The sequence below is a fragment of the Typopeltis vanoorti genome, chromosome 12 (genome assembly GCF_054136105.1).
Source record: "Typopeltis vanoorti isolate ZY-2024b chromosome 12, IOZ_Tvanoo_1.0, whole genome shotgun sequence".
NCBI lineage: Eukaryota > Metazoa > Arthropoda > Arachnida > Uropygi > Thelyphonidae > Typopeltis > Typopeltis vanoorti.
The window spans coordinates 33,900,984-33,922,016 of record NC_143560.1 but is presented as its reverse complement, the minus strand read 5'-3'; the positions used below and the strand labels follow the sequence as shown (position 1 = coordinate 33,922,016).

The window sequence follows — 21,033 nt, the reverse complement described above, 5'->3', positions numbered from 1 at the left end:
ATGAGTTAAAACTGGTTTGAACACCGTCTTGTATACAGCTAATTTAGTGTTCTGACTTATTGTTCTTTTTCCATATGAATTTATTCAGTTGACTTCCTACCATACCAGCTTTGTTCATTCTGTTGTCTATTTCCATATTTAATTTACCATCTTGACTAAAAATCGTGCCTAAGTAGCTGAAATGTTTTACTTGTTCCACAGGTTCTCCATTCACAACGCAGTTGACATTTTCAACGATTCTGCCTATTTTCATTATCTTTGTCTTTTTATTGCTGACCTTCATACCATATCTATTACAACAGCTATTCAGTATAGTCATGGAATCTTGCAAACTTGTAGTGGATTTATTTAGAAGTATAACATCGTCCGCATAAAGCAAAGAGCTGACATTAACATCTCCAATTCTGATATCATGTTTAATATCACTTTCCTTCATAATGTGATCCATATAGATAATGAATAACAGAGGGGATAATGGACATCCTTGTCTCACATCAGAATTAACATTAAACCACCTTCCTGTACTTCCTTCAATTTCAACTGCTGACTTACAACTCTAATAAAGACTAAGTATTACTTGATATAATGCCCCATTGATACCATATAACTGTAGCGTATTGAATAGCTTCTCTCTTGGCACCTTGTCATATGCCTTTTCCTGATCGACAAAGCTTAAATACAGATCTTTGTTATATTCCCTTGCTTTCTCAACTGTTTGTCATAAAGTGAAGATCTGATCCTGACATCCTCTATTTGGCCTGAATCCAGCTTGTTCTTCACCAGTCTTTTCTTCCACAATTCTTCTCAACCACTTCTCAAGTATACTTGCATAGATCTTGCCAGGAACACTCAGTAGGGAAATACCTCTGATGTATTTCCCTATATGGGTACTATTAGAGCTCTACTCCAATCATTGGGAATTCGTCCCTCTGTCCAGGCTTTCTGAACTATGCAGTGCAGCCACTGTAAGACTTTTATACCACCATACTTCAGCATTTCTGGTCGAATATTATCTGCTCCTGCTTCCTTTCACATTCAAGCCTTAAATAGTCTTAATTACTTTGCTATGATCCTAAATAAAAAAGTTTCGTTCTTGCAGATTTGTTGTCGCTTATGGCATTGCAGTCACTGCATCTAAATTCATGTAATTTATTTATTTTTATTTTTTGAAGATGTGTGGAAGAAAAATGTATCAAATCAACCTTCATACAGAAAAATAGCTAAAGGTGAATAGTCAACAACCAAAGTTTTTCATTTATTGAAGTACCAATAGCCAATTGGCAATCAGATAACCAAAGGCTGCTGTTTAAGTACATGTGTCACTGCTTACATGAATTGCCAAGTAATATAATATATATATATATATATATAGTGTACAGAGCACCTTTTTAACAACACACCCACACACCCACGTATAGTTAAAAAGGTGCTTCATACACTCATATATTATAAAAGAAATCCAAAAGATTAAACTAGTAGTTGCAAATTAAAACTTCCAACAACTATTAAACAGATTAAACTTGTAGTTAAAAACTCTTGGAGCTTATAAATCTTTTTAAAGTCAGCTGTGCTGATAATTGGCAGAATGGATGCATTTTTATTTCATTTAATAGTTTTTTTTAAAATAACCACAAAATCTGGAAACTTTTTTTAATGGATTTGTCAAATCTATGGACATTTTTCTGAATATCATTTAATACTTTTAGATGAAAAGAGTTGATATTGATAATCCTGATCTTGCTACAAGGCTTAAACTTCAGAAGTTATATGAAGCATTTCCTGGTATTGATAAGAGAGCTCTGGTTGAGTTGTTTGAAGCAAATAAGTAAGTAACCAGTTTATTTCATGGATGTGTAGTTTTTTTTTTTCCCCTTGAATTTTTTCTTGATGTTGCAGTTCATTACTGTCATTACTAAAATATTAATAATGATTATATTAAAAAATTGAAGCAGTTTCTTAGTAGAATGTTGAAATGCTAATGATAATGTGAACTCCTTTACAATATGCAGACCATACTTAAATAGGATTAGTACTGATTTTGTTATAATAATACTCTGTTAGTAGTATTAATTTTTAGAAACCATTTAAGAATTTTTTTTTTTATTCTGCCTGTGCATGAGGTTACTTCATACACAAAGAAATGCTCATGACTGCATTTTTGTATACTTAAAGCAGTTGACTTGACTATTTGGAAATTTTTAATTCCCACAGCAAAAGCATCCATCTATTAATTCAATTATTATTTTATAGGTGTTTTAGATCTTATTAGTGAGAGAGTTATAGACAACATAAGATAACTTGGCAGCAGTTGTGCTTAGTTGGATACATGTGTCCTTCAGTGGTGTTATTGTTGAAACTTTGTTGTTTATATTGTGTTTTCGCTACTTGTTTGTTTCACTGCTTTAGCGTCTAAAATTCACTTCCATAAAAAACAGACATCAGTGGCACAGAGGACTTCTGTACAAAAGTCTAGCTCTGTCTTGGATTTTTCGCATTGGATGTGTTGCGGAAACTGCTATATGTATGCACTGAAAAATGTGAAAGATCTGTGGATCGTTTGGGTAAACGAGTAGAATGAAAACGTTAAAGTATGTGAAAAGTGTCTAGTAGATTAGAGCGATTAGGAATGGAAGCAAACGTTGGGACCATAGCAGTAGAGCTTCAGCAGGAGTTTGTGAAAATAAAAAGCTACCTTCATCTCCTGCAAGAGGAATTGGAAGTGCTCAGTTAAGGAGGTTCAGGATATTAAGACTGAGTTAAATATGTTGAATAGAGAAATTAGGACAATGGAGATTACTTTAGCTGAAGTGACTAGAACAGGTTTAAGGTAGGGAGAGCAGTTGACTTGAGACTTTGGTGAATGACTTGAGAGGCTTTGGTGAATGATAAAGTGATGAATAGTATGGAAGTGATTGGGAGTCAACAGGCTAGGGACTTGCAGGGGGGGGTGTTGGTGGATAGGGAGATGAAGTTCAGAGGGCACATTGCTAAGATGTCCAAGATTGCACATAGGATTACTTGGTTATTGAAGAGCACACTAGCATCCAGAGATAAAGAGGTTATTATTCCCCTTTATAAGGCGTTGATACTTCCACATTTGGATTACTGTGCTCAAGTCTCACCTGGATTCCTTGGAGATGAGGAGGTTGTGCAGAGGGTTCAGAGGAGAGTGACTAAGTCGTTGAGTGATGTAAAAATGCTCTCTACATTGATAGATTGAGAGCTTGTGGATTGCAGAGGGTGGTTGAGAGGTGGAGAAGAAGGAATATGATAAAACATTTAAATTACTAAAAGGTTTTTATAAGATTGATGCAGAGGAAATATTTCAGCCATGTGATAGTGATGGAAGAAGAAGAGGTCATCCGTGGAAATTAAGGAAAAGTGTGGTTATCAAGGGTGTGAGAACTAGATTTTTTGCTTGGAGGGTGGTGAATGAGTGGAATGTTTCCTGACTCAGTGTGAGTTCTTCATCTGTAAATGAATCCAAGAAGAGCTATGATTATTATTATTATTATTAAGAGAGACCTCCAGGGAGTCAGAGACTCATCGAGGGAGGCCACATACTACACACACGCAAGCTATCGTATTTATTCATTAAAATACCTGTCATTAACCCAGTTATATAACATTGTCGCTCTTACACATTCATACCATTCCTCCCTTTATAATTTAGTTTCCCTGACTCTCTGTGTTAGGTCTCATACCAGTTGTTAGTTTTTCTAGACTCCTGATACCAAATGCATTCAGGTGTAGGCCATCCCTCTTATAGAAATCCAATCTTCCCTCAAACTCACTCCACACATCCAAAAACTTGCATCCATTCCTTCTACACAGCCTATGCATCGAATCGTTTGCCATCATATCCCTTCTTTTTAATTCATTTTTATCATAGCGAGGTAAATAGTTTGGGTCTCCTGTGATGAGTCTGTTGACTCCATGGAGATACCCGTAATAATAATAATAAGTTATTTTTGCTTAAGTTGTTTATATTATAATCAAAATTAATGATCAAAATTACCCAATTTTGTCATTTTGATGCTATATAGCAGACTTTACAGCACTAATTTATGAAATATTAAATCGATCAATATTTAAATATTAAAAATTTAAAAATTGTAGATAATTTTTTATTTTTTATGGTTTATTTTATGTAGGCACTATTTACAATACCTTATATATACAGGGTGTTCGGGATAAATTTGACATATTTATAATTAATTATATTTTTCCGTAAGTTACATGTATTAACACACACTTCTCTTCATTTAAAAGGTTGGACCCTTCTTCATTCATATACAAGATGTCAGAAAGGATGGATAGCTGGAACCCACCTGAATCATGGAAGAGAATAACTTGTATCATGATGATTCGTGCCGGCCATCAAAATAAGGATATTTCGACTGCTGCCCAATGCTCCCTGAATACAGTAAAAACAATCAGGCATGAACTAGAGACTTGCAATGGTGACTACGAGGATGTAGCAAGAAGAAAGATCCCTAGCAGACGATCTGATTGCGTTCGTACAGCAGAATTCCTCGCAAATCTACAGGAACAGGTGTTGAAGAACCCTGGCATTGGAATTCGGGCTTTGTCACGTGAAATGAATGTTGCAGCCTCTACTATGAAGCTTGCACTCAATGAAGACCTCCGCTACTACTCATACAAGCGCCGCAAAGGTCAGCTGCTTACAGAAAAGGCCCGTGAAAAACGTTTGATAAACGCGAAGAAACTTCTAAGCAGAGTGAAACATCCTGCAGAACCACAAACAATCTGGTTCTTTTCCGATGAGAAAAACTTTTGCCAGGATCAAAAACACAACACGCAGAATAACAGATGGCTTGCATACAGTACAAAGGACATTCCTCGTGTAATGCAGACTAAATTTCCCCAAACTGTGATGGTTTTCGGATGTGTATCCTCTGAAGGCAATGTGATGCCTCCGCATTTTTTCCAAGAGGGCCTCAGGTTGACTTCAGATGGCTACGTGGAGTTGCTAAACACTGTAGTCAAGCCCTGGATAACAAGGGTAGCCAATGGTAGGCCGTATGTATGGCAGCAGGATTCGGCCCCTTGCCACACCTCTGGGAAAAGCCAAAAATGGTTGTCTGAAAATTTCTACGACTTCACCAGTCCAAATGTTTGGCCTCCAAACTCCCCAGACCTTAACCCCATGGATTATTTTGTATGGGGCGCAGTTGAAAAAGACACCAATCGCACTTCCAGTAATACAAAAGCCCAGTTAATGGATAAAATTAAAACAGTTTTTGCGGCCCTTCCCAGGGAGACTGTAGCATCAGCTTGTTCGAGGTTCCGAAGCAGGATTGAAGCTGTGATCGATGCTAATGGTGGTTATTTTGAGTAAATCTTGTTGATAGTATTGTAATTAACTCTGCCTGTAATGTTTTTTGTCAATTCATTAAATTTAATAGATACAAAGAAGATTTTCTTTTTCCTTACGAAACTGTCAAATTTATCCCGAACACCCTGTATATATATAAAGAACAAAATGTGAACACCGTTGTTATAGGGGTTAATGTTATCAACGTATGCTATATTGTAAAGAAACAAATAATATGATTATTGTTTGTTGTTGTTTTTTTTCTTTGTTTGTGTTTTCTAGATTGTATGCCAGTGTAGTTCAAGCTGTGATCAGTAGTGGTTAGTCTGAGCTGTTGGTGAAATGGGTGACTTGTCAGACTTCCAAGAGGACAAATCATGGAAGCCTGTTTAGTAAGAGCGTCTGTAACCAGAACATCCCACTCTCCACATTTATGACTGCATACACAAAGCATGGCAAGACTTCATCAGCAAAGAAGAATAGCGGCTAAAAACTGAAATTGAATGACAGGGGCCATCGAATACTAATAAGGATGGATTGTGTCAAACACAGCAAAAGTGACAGTTGAACTCAATATCCACCTTGAAGATCCTGTTTCCACAAAAATAGTCTACAAAGATCTTTCAGAGCCAACATTCATGGATGATCTAGCTAAACCTTTAATCACAGAATCCAGTGTGAAATTGTGAAAAATATGGTGTCAGGAAATAAAACCTGGACAGCTGATGACTGAAAACAAGTGATATGGTCCAATGAGTTAGCATTTACTTTATTCCCAACAACAGGTTGGGTTTATTTATGGAGAATCCCCTCCCCACACACACACCCAGGGAAGCATACAATTCAGACTGTCTAGTTCAAACTGTCAAACATGCGGATGGGTCTGTGATGATTTGAGCTACCATATTTTGGCTGGCCTCATCATAACCTTAAATGGTCGAGTTACTGCCATCATGTGCATGATCTTTCTAGCTGATCAGGTGCATCCTATGGTCCAAATGTTGTTTTTTCAAGATGATAATGTTCCCATACATAGCCAGAACAGTTCAGTCTTGATTTGAGGGGTACCAAGAACTTCAGCATCTGCTCCGGCTAGCTCATATTCATCTGATTTGAATATCATCGAATGACTGTGTCAAGTTTGGAGAGCAGAGTGAGAAGCAGATTCCCTCCTCCAACACCTCTGAAGCAGTTAGCTGATATTCTGATCGACAAATGGTACAACATTCCACTGGAGATTTAAAAAGTTATATGAATCTATTCCATAATGGTTGGCATCTGGATTAAAGCAAATGGTGGTCCTACACCTTATTAATAGATATATCGCCTATTTCCTGGGTATTCATATTATTTTGTCCAATCCCTGTATATACATATGTACATATACCATTAAATATTACAGTTGAATGGTGTATGTGCTGTGGAGTCAAGACATTTGACATTGTCAAATGTCTTGACTCCACAAACTAAAAAGATGATACTCCAAATGATAGTAGAAAATATTCTAATTTATGAAGGAGAAGAATGTACTTTGAATGTGAGACAGAAGAGTAGTATATGAACTGTGGAGATGGATGGCTTATGATGAAATATGTTGTGTGTGTGTGTGTGTGTGTGTGTTATAATATATATGTGTATGTGTTTCAACAATTTTAGAGAGGATTACCTTGACTTACATGGTGAAAAAGAGTTGTGAAGGCAGTGTGAGCCAGAAAATTGCAACAGGGCTCTATGACCATTCACAATGAAGAAAGGGATTACAAGGCAACTGCTGAACAGTGGAAATGCTTTTAAAAGATATGATAAATATGTTGTCAGTTGAATGATCCTCTCAAAATGAGTCTGCTGACTCCATGGAGGATGTAATAATAATAATAAAAATTCAGCTCACGTTAAGTCCAGCATACAAGACCTCGTGCTCATTAACACTGACTTGGTCAGGTTTGGTGTCTCCTGCTTATTCATGAATGTTCCATTTAAATGCATCTTTAATCTAATCCAAGCAGAATTTTCTCCTGATATTTCAGCCCTGTTTCGGTTCACTATGAACTTAGGCAATTTCGTTTGGCAAGGAAATTCAACCACCAAATAGAAGCTATAGTCATGTTTTCTCTCCCCCCACTCCCAACAAACTTCTTTATTTAGATGTTTGAAAATAATATCTTAAATTTCCCCTCCCCCATTGAACCTACTATCTGGCTATGTAGGCAATGTATTCACTGTTTGGTCACATGGCCTGGACATTCTAAAATATTTTTCTTCCCCATTGGAACAGCTGATATCCAAGAGTTCAGTTCACTCTGGAAATTGAAATCAATAATGGTCTGCCCTTCCTCGGCACCCTAGTTACAAGATGATCAGGACTATCATTTGCCTTCGCTGTTTATAGGAAATCCATGAATACATGTAAATACATCCATCAGTCACATCATCCTTTCTCATCTAACATTATGGCATTATGAAACCTAGTCCACAGAACAAAAATGATTTGCTCAGATAACACTGCACTCACTACTGAACTAAAACCACACAAAAACACCTTTTAGCAATGGCTGTTGCTCCCCCACCAGATTAAAAATACTACTACAATGAATCCATCACCCTTCCATATATCCATGGCACCTCTGAAGAGCTAACCAAGATCCTCAGAAACACAAATTAATACCACCTACAAATCACAAAGAAAGCATCCCTTATCTGCTTACCTAAAGATAATCTTCTATCTCTGAATTTACTTAGAATCTACCAGCTACCCTGCAGCTGCAACCTTTCTTACTATGGCCAGATAGCCAACATTAAAGCACCAAGACTACATCTGCTTCCACCACTATTGCTATCAGGTTTAGCAGAGCATGCATTGGATATCTGCAACAGAATCTGCTGGAAGAAAGCCATCTTACTCTACCAAATAAAATTTAAATTTGAGAGACTTCCTTGAATCTGCTTCTACCTTCACTATTCTAATCTGGATAAGTATGGTTGGTGACAATGATCCTGCTGTACCAACCCAAGATGTGGCTAATATATGGATGTTCCATTTAGAAAAGGTTACATTCTAAATTACAAAGTAGGAAATTATGACCAGCTGAGGAATATACTAGGTTATGTCCCATGGTATCAGTTTCTAGTTGGGATTGTTTAAGTATTTTTTAAATGCATGAGATGCATTTAAAAAATACTTAAACGATCCAATATTAGAATGTGTTGAGTTTGAATAATAAATAGGGTAGGAGTGAAACGTATATGCAGTCTTATTAAGTAAGCGATTAAAAAAAAGAGGATATAGAAGGAATATCGCATGTATAAGGATGATGTTGGTTATGAAAGTTATAAGGCACCAGCCAAAAGAGTTGCAGCTATCGAACTCAGATGAATTGGACATTCACTGTGGAGTGTCTGATGAGTAGGTGCCCTCCCTTGATGAGTCCTTGGACTCCCTGGAGGTGATGCATAATAATAGTAATAAATCAAATTTGTTTTAATTTTAATTGTTATTAAAGTAATTTGAAACTCTAGTTTATGTTAAAAAATACCACTAAACTTCAGCAACATTTTGTAATGGTGACAGAGACAACACACAGAGTTGACAGTTTTCAAGTTCAAGAACTGCACTACATTTCGACTGGTGTATATTGAAATTACTGAAATTGTATAATAAAACTGCCTTTCTTTACCTTAAAGTTTATTTTACACATTGTTTTGTCTTACCTATATGACGAAAGTGCATTGAGTTTTAACTAGCAGTTTGAAGCAAGTGTGCACATGTGCAGACATTCAGACAATCGTGCAGCTAAGCAACAGCTATTTTGTTTTGTTGTGGACATTAAAAGGATGATATGGGTTCCTTTTAGAGAGGAAAGTACTTTCTTTACCTTAAAGTTTATTTTACACATTGTTTTGTCTTACCTATATGATGAAAGTGCATTGAGTTTTAACTAGCAGTTTGAAGCAAGTGTGCACATGTGCAGACATTCAGACAATCGTGCAGCTAAGCAACAGCTGTTTTGTTTTGTTCTTGTGGACATTAAAAGGATGATATGGGTTCCTTTTAGAGAGGAAAGTAAAAAGTTGAAGGAATAGATTTGAAGATCTAGATTTCAAATGGTGAACCCACCACCAGAAGATAACAATCTATGAATCATCTAATATTGCTGTTTCTTAAAAGGATAAACAGTAGCATGATTTGCCAAGAGTAATTTCTATAGTAGTTTTGGTCTACTGTTTGTTTAACCTTGCATTTGTTCCTGTCAGTAGACAAAACTGAAGGCTGAGAACATTTATATTGCAAGATAGAAAGCTATGTTTTTCTTTTAATATAGAGAGAAGAAAACTGTATACTGACAGAAAAAAAGGATTATTTTCATTAGTAATGAAAGAATTGTTTAGAGAACTGTAAAGCCAATAGTTTATTCTAAGTGTTTCTCCTTATGGATAATTTTCTGAAGCAGGGTAATTTTACTAAGTGCTTACAATGATGTCTACTGAGGTAGAACAAGAAAATTTATTTTTTCCAGCTAAGGAAAGAGACTTGTTTGGAAAAAATGGTTGAATTAGCTTGAGATGATTCTTATGGAACTGATTGTGTTCAGTGTATTGGCTAGCCAAAGTTTTAATCCTAGATGGAATTTGCTCAGAAATTGGTTTGTTTTGTTGTTATAATTTATTTTTTCCTTCTTGAAATTAAATATGTCACTGTAAGAGAGAAAGTGTAACTTTTTATGAAATTTTTTCAAATAGATTTTATGTAAATAATTATAATTTTTGTATATTAATTAAACAATTTCTTTTTGTATGGCAGTTTGCTTGTCTTATTTATGTGACTAAGATAAGTGATTGTAATATATGAGATTTGTTTTAAGTTTTGGAGACTTAAATATTTTAAAATAAGTAAATATATTGAAAATAATAATACTCCTGCTATGAGTGTAACTTTTTTTTAGATGTAGTGTGGGTGACACATAAGAAAAAAAACATAAAAAATACACATTTTTTTTTCTCATTTTAACACTACACCTTTGACAAAACTGTATCATTTGAATCTCTGAACAGGGAAGATTTCACGGGAGTGAAAAGAATGTATGATAATCTTATTACACAAGTGTGGTGTAAAGACTTATGCTTCGAATTATTGACTTATCATCTCTGGAATAGTAGTGAAGAAAGTTGCTAAGACCTCACATACAGAAATTAAATGAGAATGAATTTGTACTTTGCAAAGAATGGCATGAGTTTACTAAGGGAGTGTCAGTTTGAGCAACTTGCAGACGTTTCATGATAATGTTACAGCTTAGTTAGAAAAGGGAAATGGATACACCATGATACCTTTTTTTGATTTAGCTATATTTTTACATGGTTGAATTGGTGTGAAATGATTCTTATTGAACTGATTGTCTTCACAAGCCAGTACACTCAACACAATCAGTTGAGTATATTGGCAAGCTAAAGGTGTTAATTCTAGACAGAATTTGCACAGAAATTTGTTTTACTAATGGAATATCAGTTTGAGCAACTTGCAGACATTTCATGATGATGTTACAGCTTAGAAAAGGGAAATGGATACACCATGATACTTTTTTGAATTTGTTATATTTTTTGACAGGATTTAGCATGGAAGACTGTTGTTGTATAAGTTGAAAAATATAGAATTGGATTATATCTTCAAATATCTTGGATAAGAGGATGGCTGACTGACCAAAAAAAACTGGTGTACGGGGGGGGGGGGGGGGGATAATGTGGCCAGTGATGTATCACAGGGATCAGTCCCTGACCTAGCAAATCCTTCCCAATGCCATTAATGTAAAGATTGATTAACAACAGATCAGGGACTGATCTCTGTGATACATCACTGGCCACCTTAAACACACAGCCATTTGCTGCTGCTGATGATGATGATGCAAAGATAGGCAGGGTGATCAGGAATGCAGCTTTTGCAGAATGGCTCGCATTGTGAGAATGTGAAAATGGTTCAACATTAGTAAAGTTGTGTACTTTGGTATGGTATAATGAAATGTCCAATGGCATATTATAGCAGTAGGATTATGCTAGAAGAAAACTGATCAAGCTAGGGGATCTTGGAAGAGTTTTAGCAGAAAGTTGAAGTTCAAGGACCATGTAGCAAAGATTGCAAATACATTTTCAAGGATAATTGCAGTGCTGAAACAAATATTCACATGTAAGGATGAGGAAGTCATTTTGCTTTTTTACAAGTCTTTGTTGTGACTATTGTGTACTTGTTTTCCTGAAGTGATACAGATGCAGTGGTGAAAGTGCGAAGGAGAATGATAAAGATGATATTGGGACTATGCAATGTAGATTATGAGGAGAGATTGAGAATTTGTGGACTGCAGACACTAACAAAACGAGCAGCAGAAATAGGGCAAACATGCAGGATAAACTTCTGAAAAGGTCATATATATAGGATACCAATAGATTGTACCTTCTACCAGTATGCTCATTGACTCCATTAAAATATCTCAGACACCCTTGTGTGTTAAACTGGATTTTATAAACACCTGTTTGAACATTGGATAAAAACAGACTTGCATTTCTGTACCCAACTGAAAGATATTCAAAAATTTCAGAAGTCCAACCAGGCTTAAGGAAGGTATATTTTTATTGGACCTAAAATCAAGTAAGTGTTAAAGATAATGAATTCAAAGAGTTTCATCATTGTTCTGCTGATATTGTTGAAGGGTTTGTGGTGAGCCGTCATAGTATGTACAAAGAAGAATATCCCAACAATTTGTTAGAAGAAGTAGTCCAAATGGCTGTCAGAAGATGCCATCAAAACTGCTCAGGAAAGGAGGAAAATGAAGGCCACAGGAAATTTGCAGGAGGTACGGCATTTGAATGCAGAGTTTCAACGACAAGCCAGAAGAGACAAGGAAAAATATTTTAACCAGGAATGCCAACAAATAGAAGACCAAAACAAGAAAGGAAAAACAGGAGATCTTTTCAAAAAGATCAGAGAACTAACAGGAAAGTTTAGTGCCAAGTTGACAATATTGAAAAGTAAACACAAAGGATGTCTTACAGAAGCTGCAGACATCAAAGAAAGATGAAAAGAGTATACAGAAGACCTTTACAGAAAGGACTCCAAAATTACTGAGAAATCTGAAGAGCAGAATCATACACAGGAACCAGTACCAGTGGAGAGTGATGTGAGGTGGGCACTGCAACAGATATCCAGTAAGAAAGCACCAGGAGGAGATGGAATACCCATTGAGCTGCTCAAAGCCCTGGGAGAAGAGCCAGTTAAAATTTTAACAGCTCTATGTCAGCAAATTTGGATCACAACTACATGGCCTAGAGAATGAAAAAAATCAGTTTATGTACCTTTATTGAAGAAAGGCGATGCAAGAGAGTGTGAAAATTACAGAACTATAGCATTGATTTCTCATGCAAGTAAAGTCTTACTTAAGATCATTCAGAAAAGACTGGAACCATTCATGAAGAAAGAAATGCCAGACGAACAGGCAGGATTTCAAAAAGGTAGAGGAACAAGAGATCAAATTGCCAATGTGAGATGGATAATAGAAAGAGCACAGGAATATCACAAGAATGTCTACCTTTGTTTCCTTGACTATAGCAAGGCTTTTGACTCTGTAGATCATGTGAAACTGTGGAATGTGTTAAGAACAATGGGAGTCCCAGAGCATTTCATTATCCTTCTGAGGAATCTTTATTATGAATAACAAGCTACTGTCCTAACAGATCTTGGAGAAACTGAGTATTTCACAATAGGTAAAGGGGTGCGACAAGGATGTATTTTATCTCCATACCTGTTTAACTTGTACAGCAAATACATTTTAAGAATGGCAGGGCTGGAGGAGTCTTCAGCTGGAATTAAAATTGGTGGAAAAAATATTAATAATTTGAGGTATGCAGATGATACCACCTTGCTAGCAGAATGCAAAGAAGATTTGAAGGAATTTATTATGAAAGTTAAAGAAGAAAGTGCCAAATATGGTCTCAAACCTAACCTCAAAAAGACAAAAGTTATGGCAACATGTGAACGTAATGATTTTGAAGTAGATGGGGAGAAAATGGAAGCAGTTAACAATTTTGTGTTCCTAGGATCTCGAATTGATAAAGATGGTTATTGTACCGAAGAAGATTATTACTCAGAAAAAAAGCAATGACAAATTTAAGCAAGATCTTTAAAGATATTAGCCTCACAACAAAAATCAGAATCGTGAAAGCAATGGTATTCCCTGTGGTGTTGTATGGATGTGAAAGTTGGACCCTGAGAAAAAGTGAAAGAAGAAACATAGATGCATTTGAATTATGGGTTTGGGGACACTTACTAAAAATACCATGGACTGCAAAGCAAACCAATAAATCAGTGATAGACAGAATAAAGCCAGATTGCTTCCTTGAAGCTATGATCATCAAGCAAAAATTGTCATACTTTGGACATATTATGCGAGCAAATGACAGCCTGGAGAGGATGATGATGCTTGCTAAAGTTGATGGAAGCAGGAGAAGAGGAAGACCAAGAATTAGATGGAGTTAAAGAAGCAACTGGAGTGCACTTGGAGGTTCTGAAAGACATGGTCAGGGACAGATCGGAATGGAGAGTATATGTTCATGGAGTCGCCAGAAGTCGGAAACGACTCGATGGATCATAACATACACACATACAAGTAGCACAGTTGTGAAGTGACGTCACATGCAAACTTTGTTTCCTTACACTTAGATAAAGGATGACACCAAGAATATAATTTCTTGGCATCTTTAATTTGTAGTATAACCAAGTCAAAAAAAACTTTCAACATCCATCTCTAATCCAGATTATTTTAGTAATAAGGTATGACACCTTTTGGCTACTTGTATATGGAAATATGACTTCTGCATTAATCTTGGTATCACTTCTTGGTCTGACTCCCACTGATGTGCTTTTGTGCTGAAGTGGTTGCTTTTCCTGAGATTAAATGACTGCTCAGTGGTGGGGTGAGCCTGTTACTGAGTGGGACTACCACTGAGTTAAATGATCCTTTGAGTCACTCATTGTTGGGTGATCTGAGAGATTGCATGAGTTTTTGGAGAGGTATCTCTGCACTTAAACATACCTCAATAAAGGTTGAAACTGGTCTGGATAGTGGCCCTTACCATAATGGATAGCATTATGACAGCACATGAAGTCACTTCACAACTGTGAAGTCATTAGCCTCTATATATATACAAGGCTCAGTTGTGAAGTGACTTCATGTGCAAACTTTGTTTGCTTACACTTGGATGAAGGATGAAACCAAGTCTGTTTACCATTCTATTTTTTCCCCCAAAGGTGTTTTGTGAGAATCACATTCAAAGGTAAATTTTCATTTATACTTTGTCTACCTTCACACTGAGATCTGTGCAACATACTGTGGCCCTGCTCCCCCCCCCACGGGCAAGACCAAGAATATAATTTCTTGGCATCTTCAATTTATAGTATAACCAAGTGAAAAAACTTTCAACAAATAAGCAGGTATAGTTTTTCACTCTCTTTGTTTTAAAACATTATTTAAATGCAGCAATCTCTGATTAAATAACTTCTTTCTTTCTTCCATCTTAAACATTATACTTAGATAATAAGCTTCTTCACATTAATCAAATCGGATAAATGACAACACACCTGTGTAAAATATGTGCTTTCTTCTTGGATGTAAGGATGAAACAAAACTTTACATTTTCGAAATAAAATGTAAACTTTTGTTTCATCCTCTTGGAATACTGTTTTATTAAGTTATATTATTCCCAATCTTGATTAAAGATTGAGAAATTCATTACATAGATTATTTAAAATAAATTTTTGACATTTCCTTTTTATTTTAAACTTTAATTATTGGAATTATCATAATTTTACATCGTGGTTTAAGCCAATAAGAATACAATTTGGTTGGCTAAATCCCAAATTGCCAGCCCATCCTCATTTGTTCAGTATCCAGGTAGATACCTAACAGGGTGCACCACAGGAAAGTGAGGATTGGACAAATAATTCAGAAGCCTTGGTCGGTTCTCTGCATTCCTTTAAAGGCTATGTGGCAGTCTCCTCTCAGTTAGTCAAAACACTAAATTAGCTGTATACGAGATAGTGTTCAAACCAGTTTTAACTTATGGATCTGAGAGCTGGGTTAGAAATAAACCACTTGACCAAAGACTAGAGACCACAGATATGAGAGTCCTGAGAAAGATTAGGGGCATGAACAGATGGCATCAATGACAATATTATATTAAAAATGAGGATGTCAGGATAGAACTTGACATTGTTAGCATTTTAAATGGAAAGGGAGAGGAAAGATTAGCAAAACAAATGTTCTCTGCCAAGTTGTCAGGAAAACAATCCAGAGGAAGACCATGATATTGATGGATTGATACAGTAAAAAGTGCCTTAGGATAGAAATATAAGATCTGATAATGTTGGAGTGTTAACATATAACAGATTGATTTGGAGGAAAATTGTTGATGGGAAGTTAGTAGTAATGATGTAAATTTTTCATGTAGTACATTCATAATATTCTATACACAACCCCTTGAGGGTACATGTCAGGAATTTGATGATGATGATTATTGGAATTTAATTTAATTATTTATTTTTTTAATAGCTTCTCTTTGTCAGAAACAATGTCTTCTGTTGAACATACTACAGGTATTGGTAATGGAGAATTATGTCATGCTGAATTAGAACTTCTTAATCAAGAAATGTTAGAAGTGGGAAAGAAAAAAAGTTTAGAATTTGTAAGTAACCCTAATTTTGTGGCATATCTTTTCAAATGTTATTGGATTTCTAGTACTGCATACTTATGTTAGCTGTTCAAGAACTGCCAAAACAGATCTTTGCTGTCTCAAAATTTTGTATTATAAATCGTATAGAAATCACTTCTCACAAAGAGAAAACTTGCCAGAACCAAGGAAATCATTTGTTATATAAGTAAGTTTCCTTAGGTGAATTTTTATTAGAATAGCATTGGTTATTATTTTATTTATTTATTTTTTTTTTGTTTCATGACCGATTAATTTATTATAATTGAGATATTAATTATATTAATGTTTGCCATAGCTAACTATGTTACCAAAATTTACTTATTTCTAGATAATGAAGTGTAGGATTGTCCAAACAATTGTATTTGTCTTTACATACTAATCCTAATGATACATTTATAATAAACAAATGAATAAATTTGCTTATTATAATTATTAAGAGAGAACCATGAAAAAGGGCAAGTATCGCATTTTCTTTCTTGTTTTGTAGGACTATTTGGTTTAGTGTCAGAGCATTCAGAATATTTGCATATTTTTAAAGAAAAAGATTAAGTGAAAAAACTTGCTCATCAAACATATATTTTCCTAGGAACTTATGTTTTGTTGGTTATGCTTTATATACATATATATATATTAAAAATTTTATTTAATGACTAAAAAATCGAGAGTTTGAGTAAAAAAACTTTATTAATATACACAACTAGTTTCGTCTGAGGACAGACTTCATTAGGTGTAAGCTAAAAAGGACAAAAAATATCAGAGAAAAACTATACCAATACGGATTTCCACACATCAGAAACATATAAAACAACAGAAGTTAACTTTTAAATGGGAGAAAGAACTCTGGCTCTAGCATCATGGCTATGTGTGCATGTAAGATCTCGTGATCTCCAGTATTGAATGGCAGAGCTGTGAGAGTCTGGCAAACTATAGTTCAGGTTGATATTTATGTGGACGGGATCAAGAACAATTCTTGAATCCATCCACATAAAGTTAGTTAAATCCCAGCGTATTTGATGTTGTATGTCTTCTTCATTAGAGTTTGCCAAAAATATTACATGGCTTGACAAGCTGCTGGCTCGAGTCCTGCTGTAGGAAATGTCTCTTTTATGCTCTTCTAGATGGAGTTCAATGGATTTTTCTGTTTGACCGTAGTACGGTTTTGGCATTTTCAGAGGACTCTGTAGACACCAGGATATTGGAGATTATTATGTCTATCCTTTGGAAGGCTTAAGATTGGGCAGAGTTTAGCTAAAGTAGTGAATTATTTTTGGTCTCGATATTGTATTTCCTTAAAATTTTTGCCAAAACTGGGGATAGACATCTAATATAAGGTAAGGAAATGCAACCTTTGGGATTAGTTGTATCTTCATTTTGTTGTTGATGGAGACGTTTAAACAGTATTCTATTTATAGTACTCCTAGAGTATCATTGTTTTTGAAGGCGTTTGAGTTCATTTTGAAGTTCTTGTTCGTCTGACAACAAAGATCTTGCTTGGTGACCAAGAGTTGAGATAATGCTGAACTGCTGCGGTGGATAATGATGTGAGTCAGCATGAACATACCTATCGGTATGTGTTGGCTTCCTAAAATGGTGAATTTGATATGTTCGGTTGACTTTGTTAGTAGAATATTCAAGAAGGGAAGAGACCCATCCACTTAAAGCTCATGTGTGAATTTAATATTTGGATGAATATCGTTCAGATGATTGTGAAATATTTTGAGGTTATCTAGGCCATATGGCCAAATCAAAAAAACATCATCTATGTAGCGAAGCCATATCTTCGGTTTTAACAGAGAGGAAGAAATTGCTTTTTCTTCGAAGTTTTCAAGATAGATGTTTGCAAGGACTGGATGGAGATAATGGACTTCCCATTGTTAAACTAGAGTTCTGTTTATAAATAGAGTTTTCAAATTGAAAATATCCTGATTTGACACAATGCGATAGTGGTGCAAAGATTTTTTTTTTGAAACCTTGTCCTTTACAAGAGCAAGAACCTCTTCAGTAGGGATATTTGTAGAAAGGGGCACAATGTCGAAGCCTGCCATGATATCCAACTTGGAAAATTTGAAGTCTATAATCTTGTAAATAAAGTCTGATGAGTTTTTAATGAAGGAAGAAAAATTTCCTGTGAAACATTTCAGAGAGGATCGAGGTATTTTGATAAGTTGTAGGTAGGTGAATCGATGCCTTCGACTGTAGGTCTTAAAGGGATGTTTTCCTTAGGTATCTTAGGAAGACCATAAAGCCGACTGATAAGTGGGTGGAGGGAGCGTAGAGAAAGGCATATATGTCTAGGCATTTCAAATGTAGTTTTTAGTAGATTATTTGTGCAGTTGTGGGTCTCCCTGCTGTGTAGAAATTCAGTATTGGTATGGTTTTCCCTGATATGTTCTTGTCCTTTTTAGCTTACACCTGATGAAGTCTGTCCTGAGACGAAACTAGTTGTGTATATTAATAAAGTTTTTTACTCAAAATCTTGTTTTTTAGTCATTAAATAAAATTTTTAATATGTCAACAAACCGAGTAAACTTCCATTTTAATGATAACTATATATATATATATAAAATCTGTTCCTTCAATATTATGTGGAAAGTTTTGGCAGTAAGTCAACAAACTAATAAAATTGCCTGTTTGAAGCAAAAATGGAAAAGAGATAGTTCTCGTACCAGTAATTAATTATCTCTAGACTACTCCTGATACCAAATCTATTCAAAGTGCAAGCTATTCCTATTATATAAATCCATTCTCTTCTTCTGTCATGCTTGCTTCACACATCCAAAAAATTCAGAACTTCTTTTTATATGATCTGCACATTGAACTGTTTGTCATCAAATTCATTCTTCTTAATTTATTACTATCATATCTTGGTAACAGACTAACAATTTTTACTTTCTAAATTTTTTCTCTCACATGTTCCAGCAATCCTATATATATATATATGTATGTATGTATGTATGTATATGTATAACAGTTATTCATTTGTTGTAGCTTGTTTCTAATTTGCATACACCAAAATCTTGATCACCAGTCTTCGATAAACTTGACCGATCAAAGAAGAGGTAAATTCTTACTTTCATTTTGCTGTGACAGAATATTAGTATTCATTCTATATTATCTGATATAATGTTGAAAGTTTTCCCACTTGGTTATATTATAAATTAAAGATGCCAAGTGTAAGCAAAAAAAGTTTGCACCTGAAGTTACTTCATGACTGGACTACTTGTATATAGAGGCTAATGACTTCACACACAGTTCTCATAGGGAGCAAACTTGCCATAACCATAGAATCAATTGCCTTAGTATATATCCTATAATGCAATACACAAACCTTTTGGATGTGTACAATGCTATGCATAATGGAAAGGACCACTACCCAGACTGGTTTCACCCTTTACTGAGGTCTCATCATTGGGAGCCAGACCCAGAAGTGATACCAAGGTCGAAGTAATGCAGAAGTCATATTTCCATAGATAAGTAGCCAAAAGGTGTCACACCTTACTATTAAAATACTTCGGATTAGAGATGGATGTTGAAAGTTTTTCCACTTGTGGTTATATTATAAATTAAAGATGCTAAGAAATTATATTCTTGGTTTCATCCTTTATCCAAGTGTAATCAGTGATTGAGATACGGATTCATGATTATATGTTTACTATCGGTAATACTTAACACTTTAAGTAAATTATGGTTTACCCATAAACAAATTGATACTAAAGCACTATATTTCAGAGAAACCTAAATTGCATATATCTCAATGTGTGGCCTGATTGTTTTACAAACCATGTTATAATAGAACCTCCAGTATGCTATGTCACATTGTCATGATGAAATAGACATAGTTCCATGGCACATACTGTTATAGTATATTAAACATTGTATTATTGAAAAGTGTTGCCTATCTGTTGGCATTCATCTTTCCAGGTGCAACAACCATAGATACAAGTCCAGACCAAGGAGACCAGCTCCAAAGAATGTACTCCTGTCACCAGACTTCACAAATGAGATGATGCACTCTGGCATATACCACGCTTGCATTCACCAGTCCTGGTTCACTGCTCATCATAGGCTTCCAGTGTTTATTGGACACCGGAAGGTTATGATGTGAGGCAACAAATCACATTACACCCACACTTTAACCTCTTCCTCCCCCCCCCCCCTTTTTTTTTTGCATTTTTGCATACAGACTTGTCAGTGTTATTTATTTTTATCTTACTTTCACTCATGCAAAGATGCAAACTTAGCTAGTACTGTGGGAATTAAGAATTTTTTTATTTTTTAAATTAATTTATATATTTTTATATTATTTATTTTGTTTTTCCTCCCATTTAATGGAAACCCTACTGTAGAAACCAAACATGAACTTTTCAAACCACTTCAGACCTTCAGTAAGCTTGGTGGTGGTCTCACACCAGGCAATGAATCCACCTCCAGACTGTTGCTTGGAGAACAGATACATTAACCACTCAGCCCAGCTTTGACTCTGGAAACCAAGAATTGTACAGCTCTTCATTTAGTGTCCTACTATTAACCTGAATCCTTGCAGACCATTGGAATTCCTGGTTGAAGATTTTACATTGGTCTTTTGGGCTATCTATATCACCTTTTTTTTTTGTTGTTTAAACATCCTCTGATCCTTTGTTGTTAGCTTCCTGAATTTTCCATTTCTTTTCTGTTGGCTACAATGTTGGTTATAATGTTGGCCTACAGTTGTTTCACCAACTATTAGAAGTTTAATAGAGACAAGCACATTAGACATAAGTTTTAAATAATGGCTTCACACATGCAAGAGAAAATTAAATATAATTTATTGTTCCTGTATATTTCACTCAATATGTCATGAGTTTCTTTCAGGGAGAAGTCTGAAGAACTAATAACATTTAAATTCTGAATATAAGAACAAGTCATACATCTTGCATATAATATCTTGTGTCTTGGTTGCAGCTATATAC

At 35.2% G+C, this 21,033-nt stretch overlaps 1 protein-coding gene across 1 annotated transcript in view; it reads left to right on the top strand.

Annotated features, from left to right (window-relative positions):
* The window catches only part of LOC150100677 (NEDD4-binding protein 2-like), a 139,740-nt gene that overhangs the window by 74,138 nt on the left and 44,569 nt on the right, over positions 1 to 21,033 (top strand). The window contains exons 4-5 of the mRNA XM_090401214.1: positions 1,707 to 1,825; positions 15,925 to 16,057. Coding sequence (XP_090257340.1) covers positions 1,707 to 1,825; positions 15,925 to 16,057 — 252 coding nt within the window. The remainder of the gene's footprint in view (positions 1 to 1,706; positions 1,826 to 15,924; positions 16,058 to 21,033) is intronic.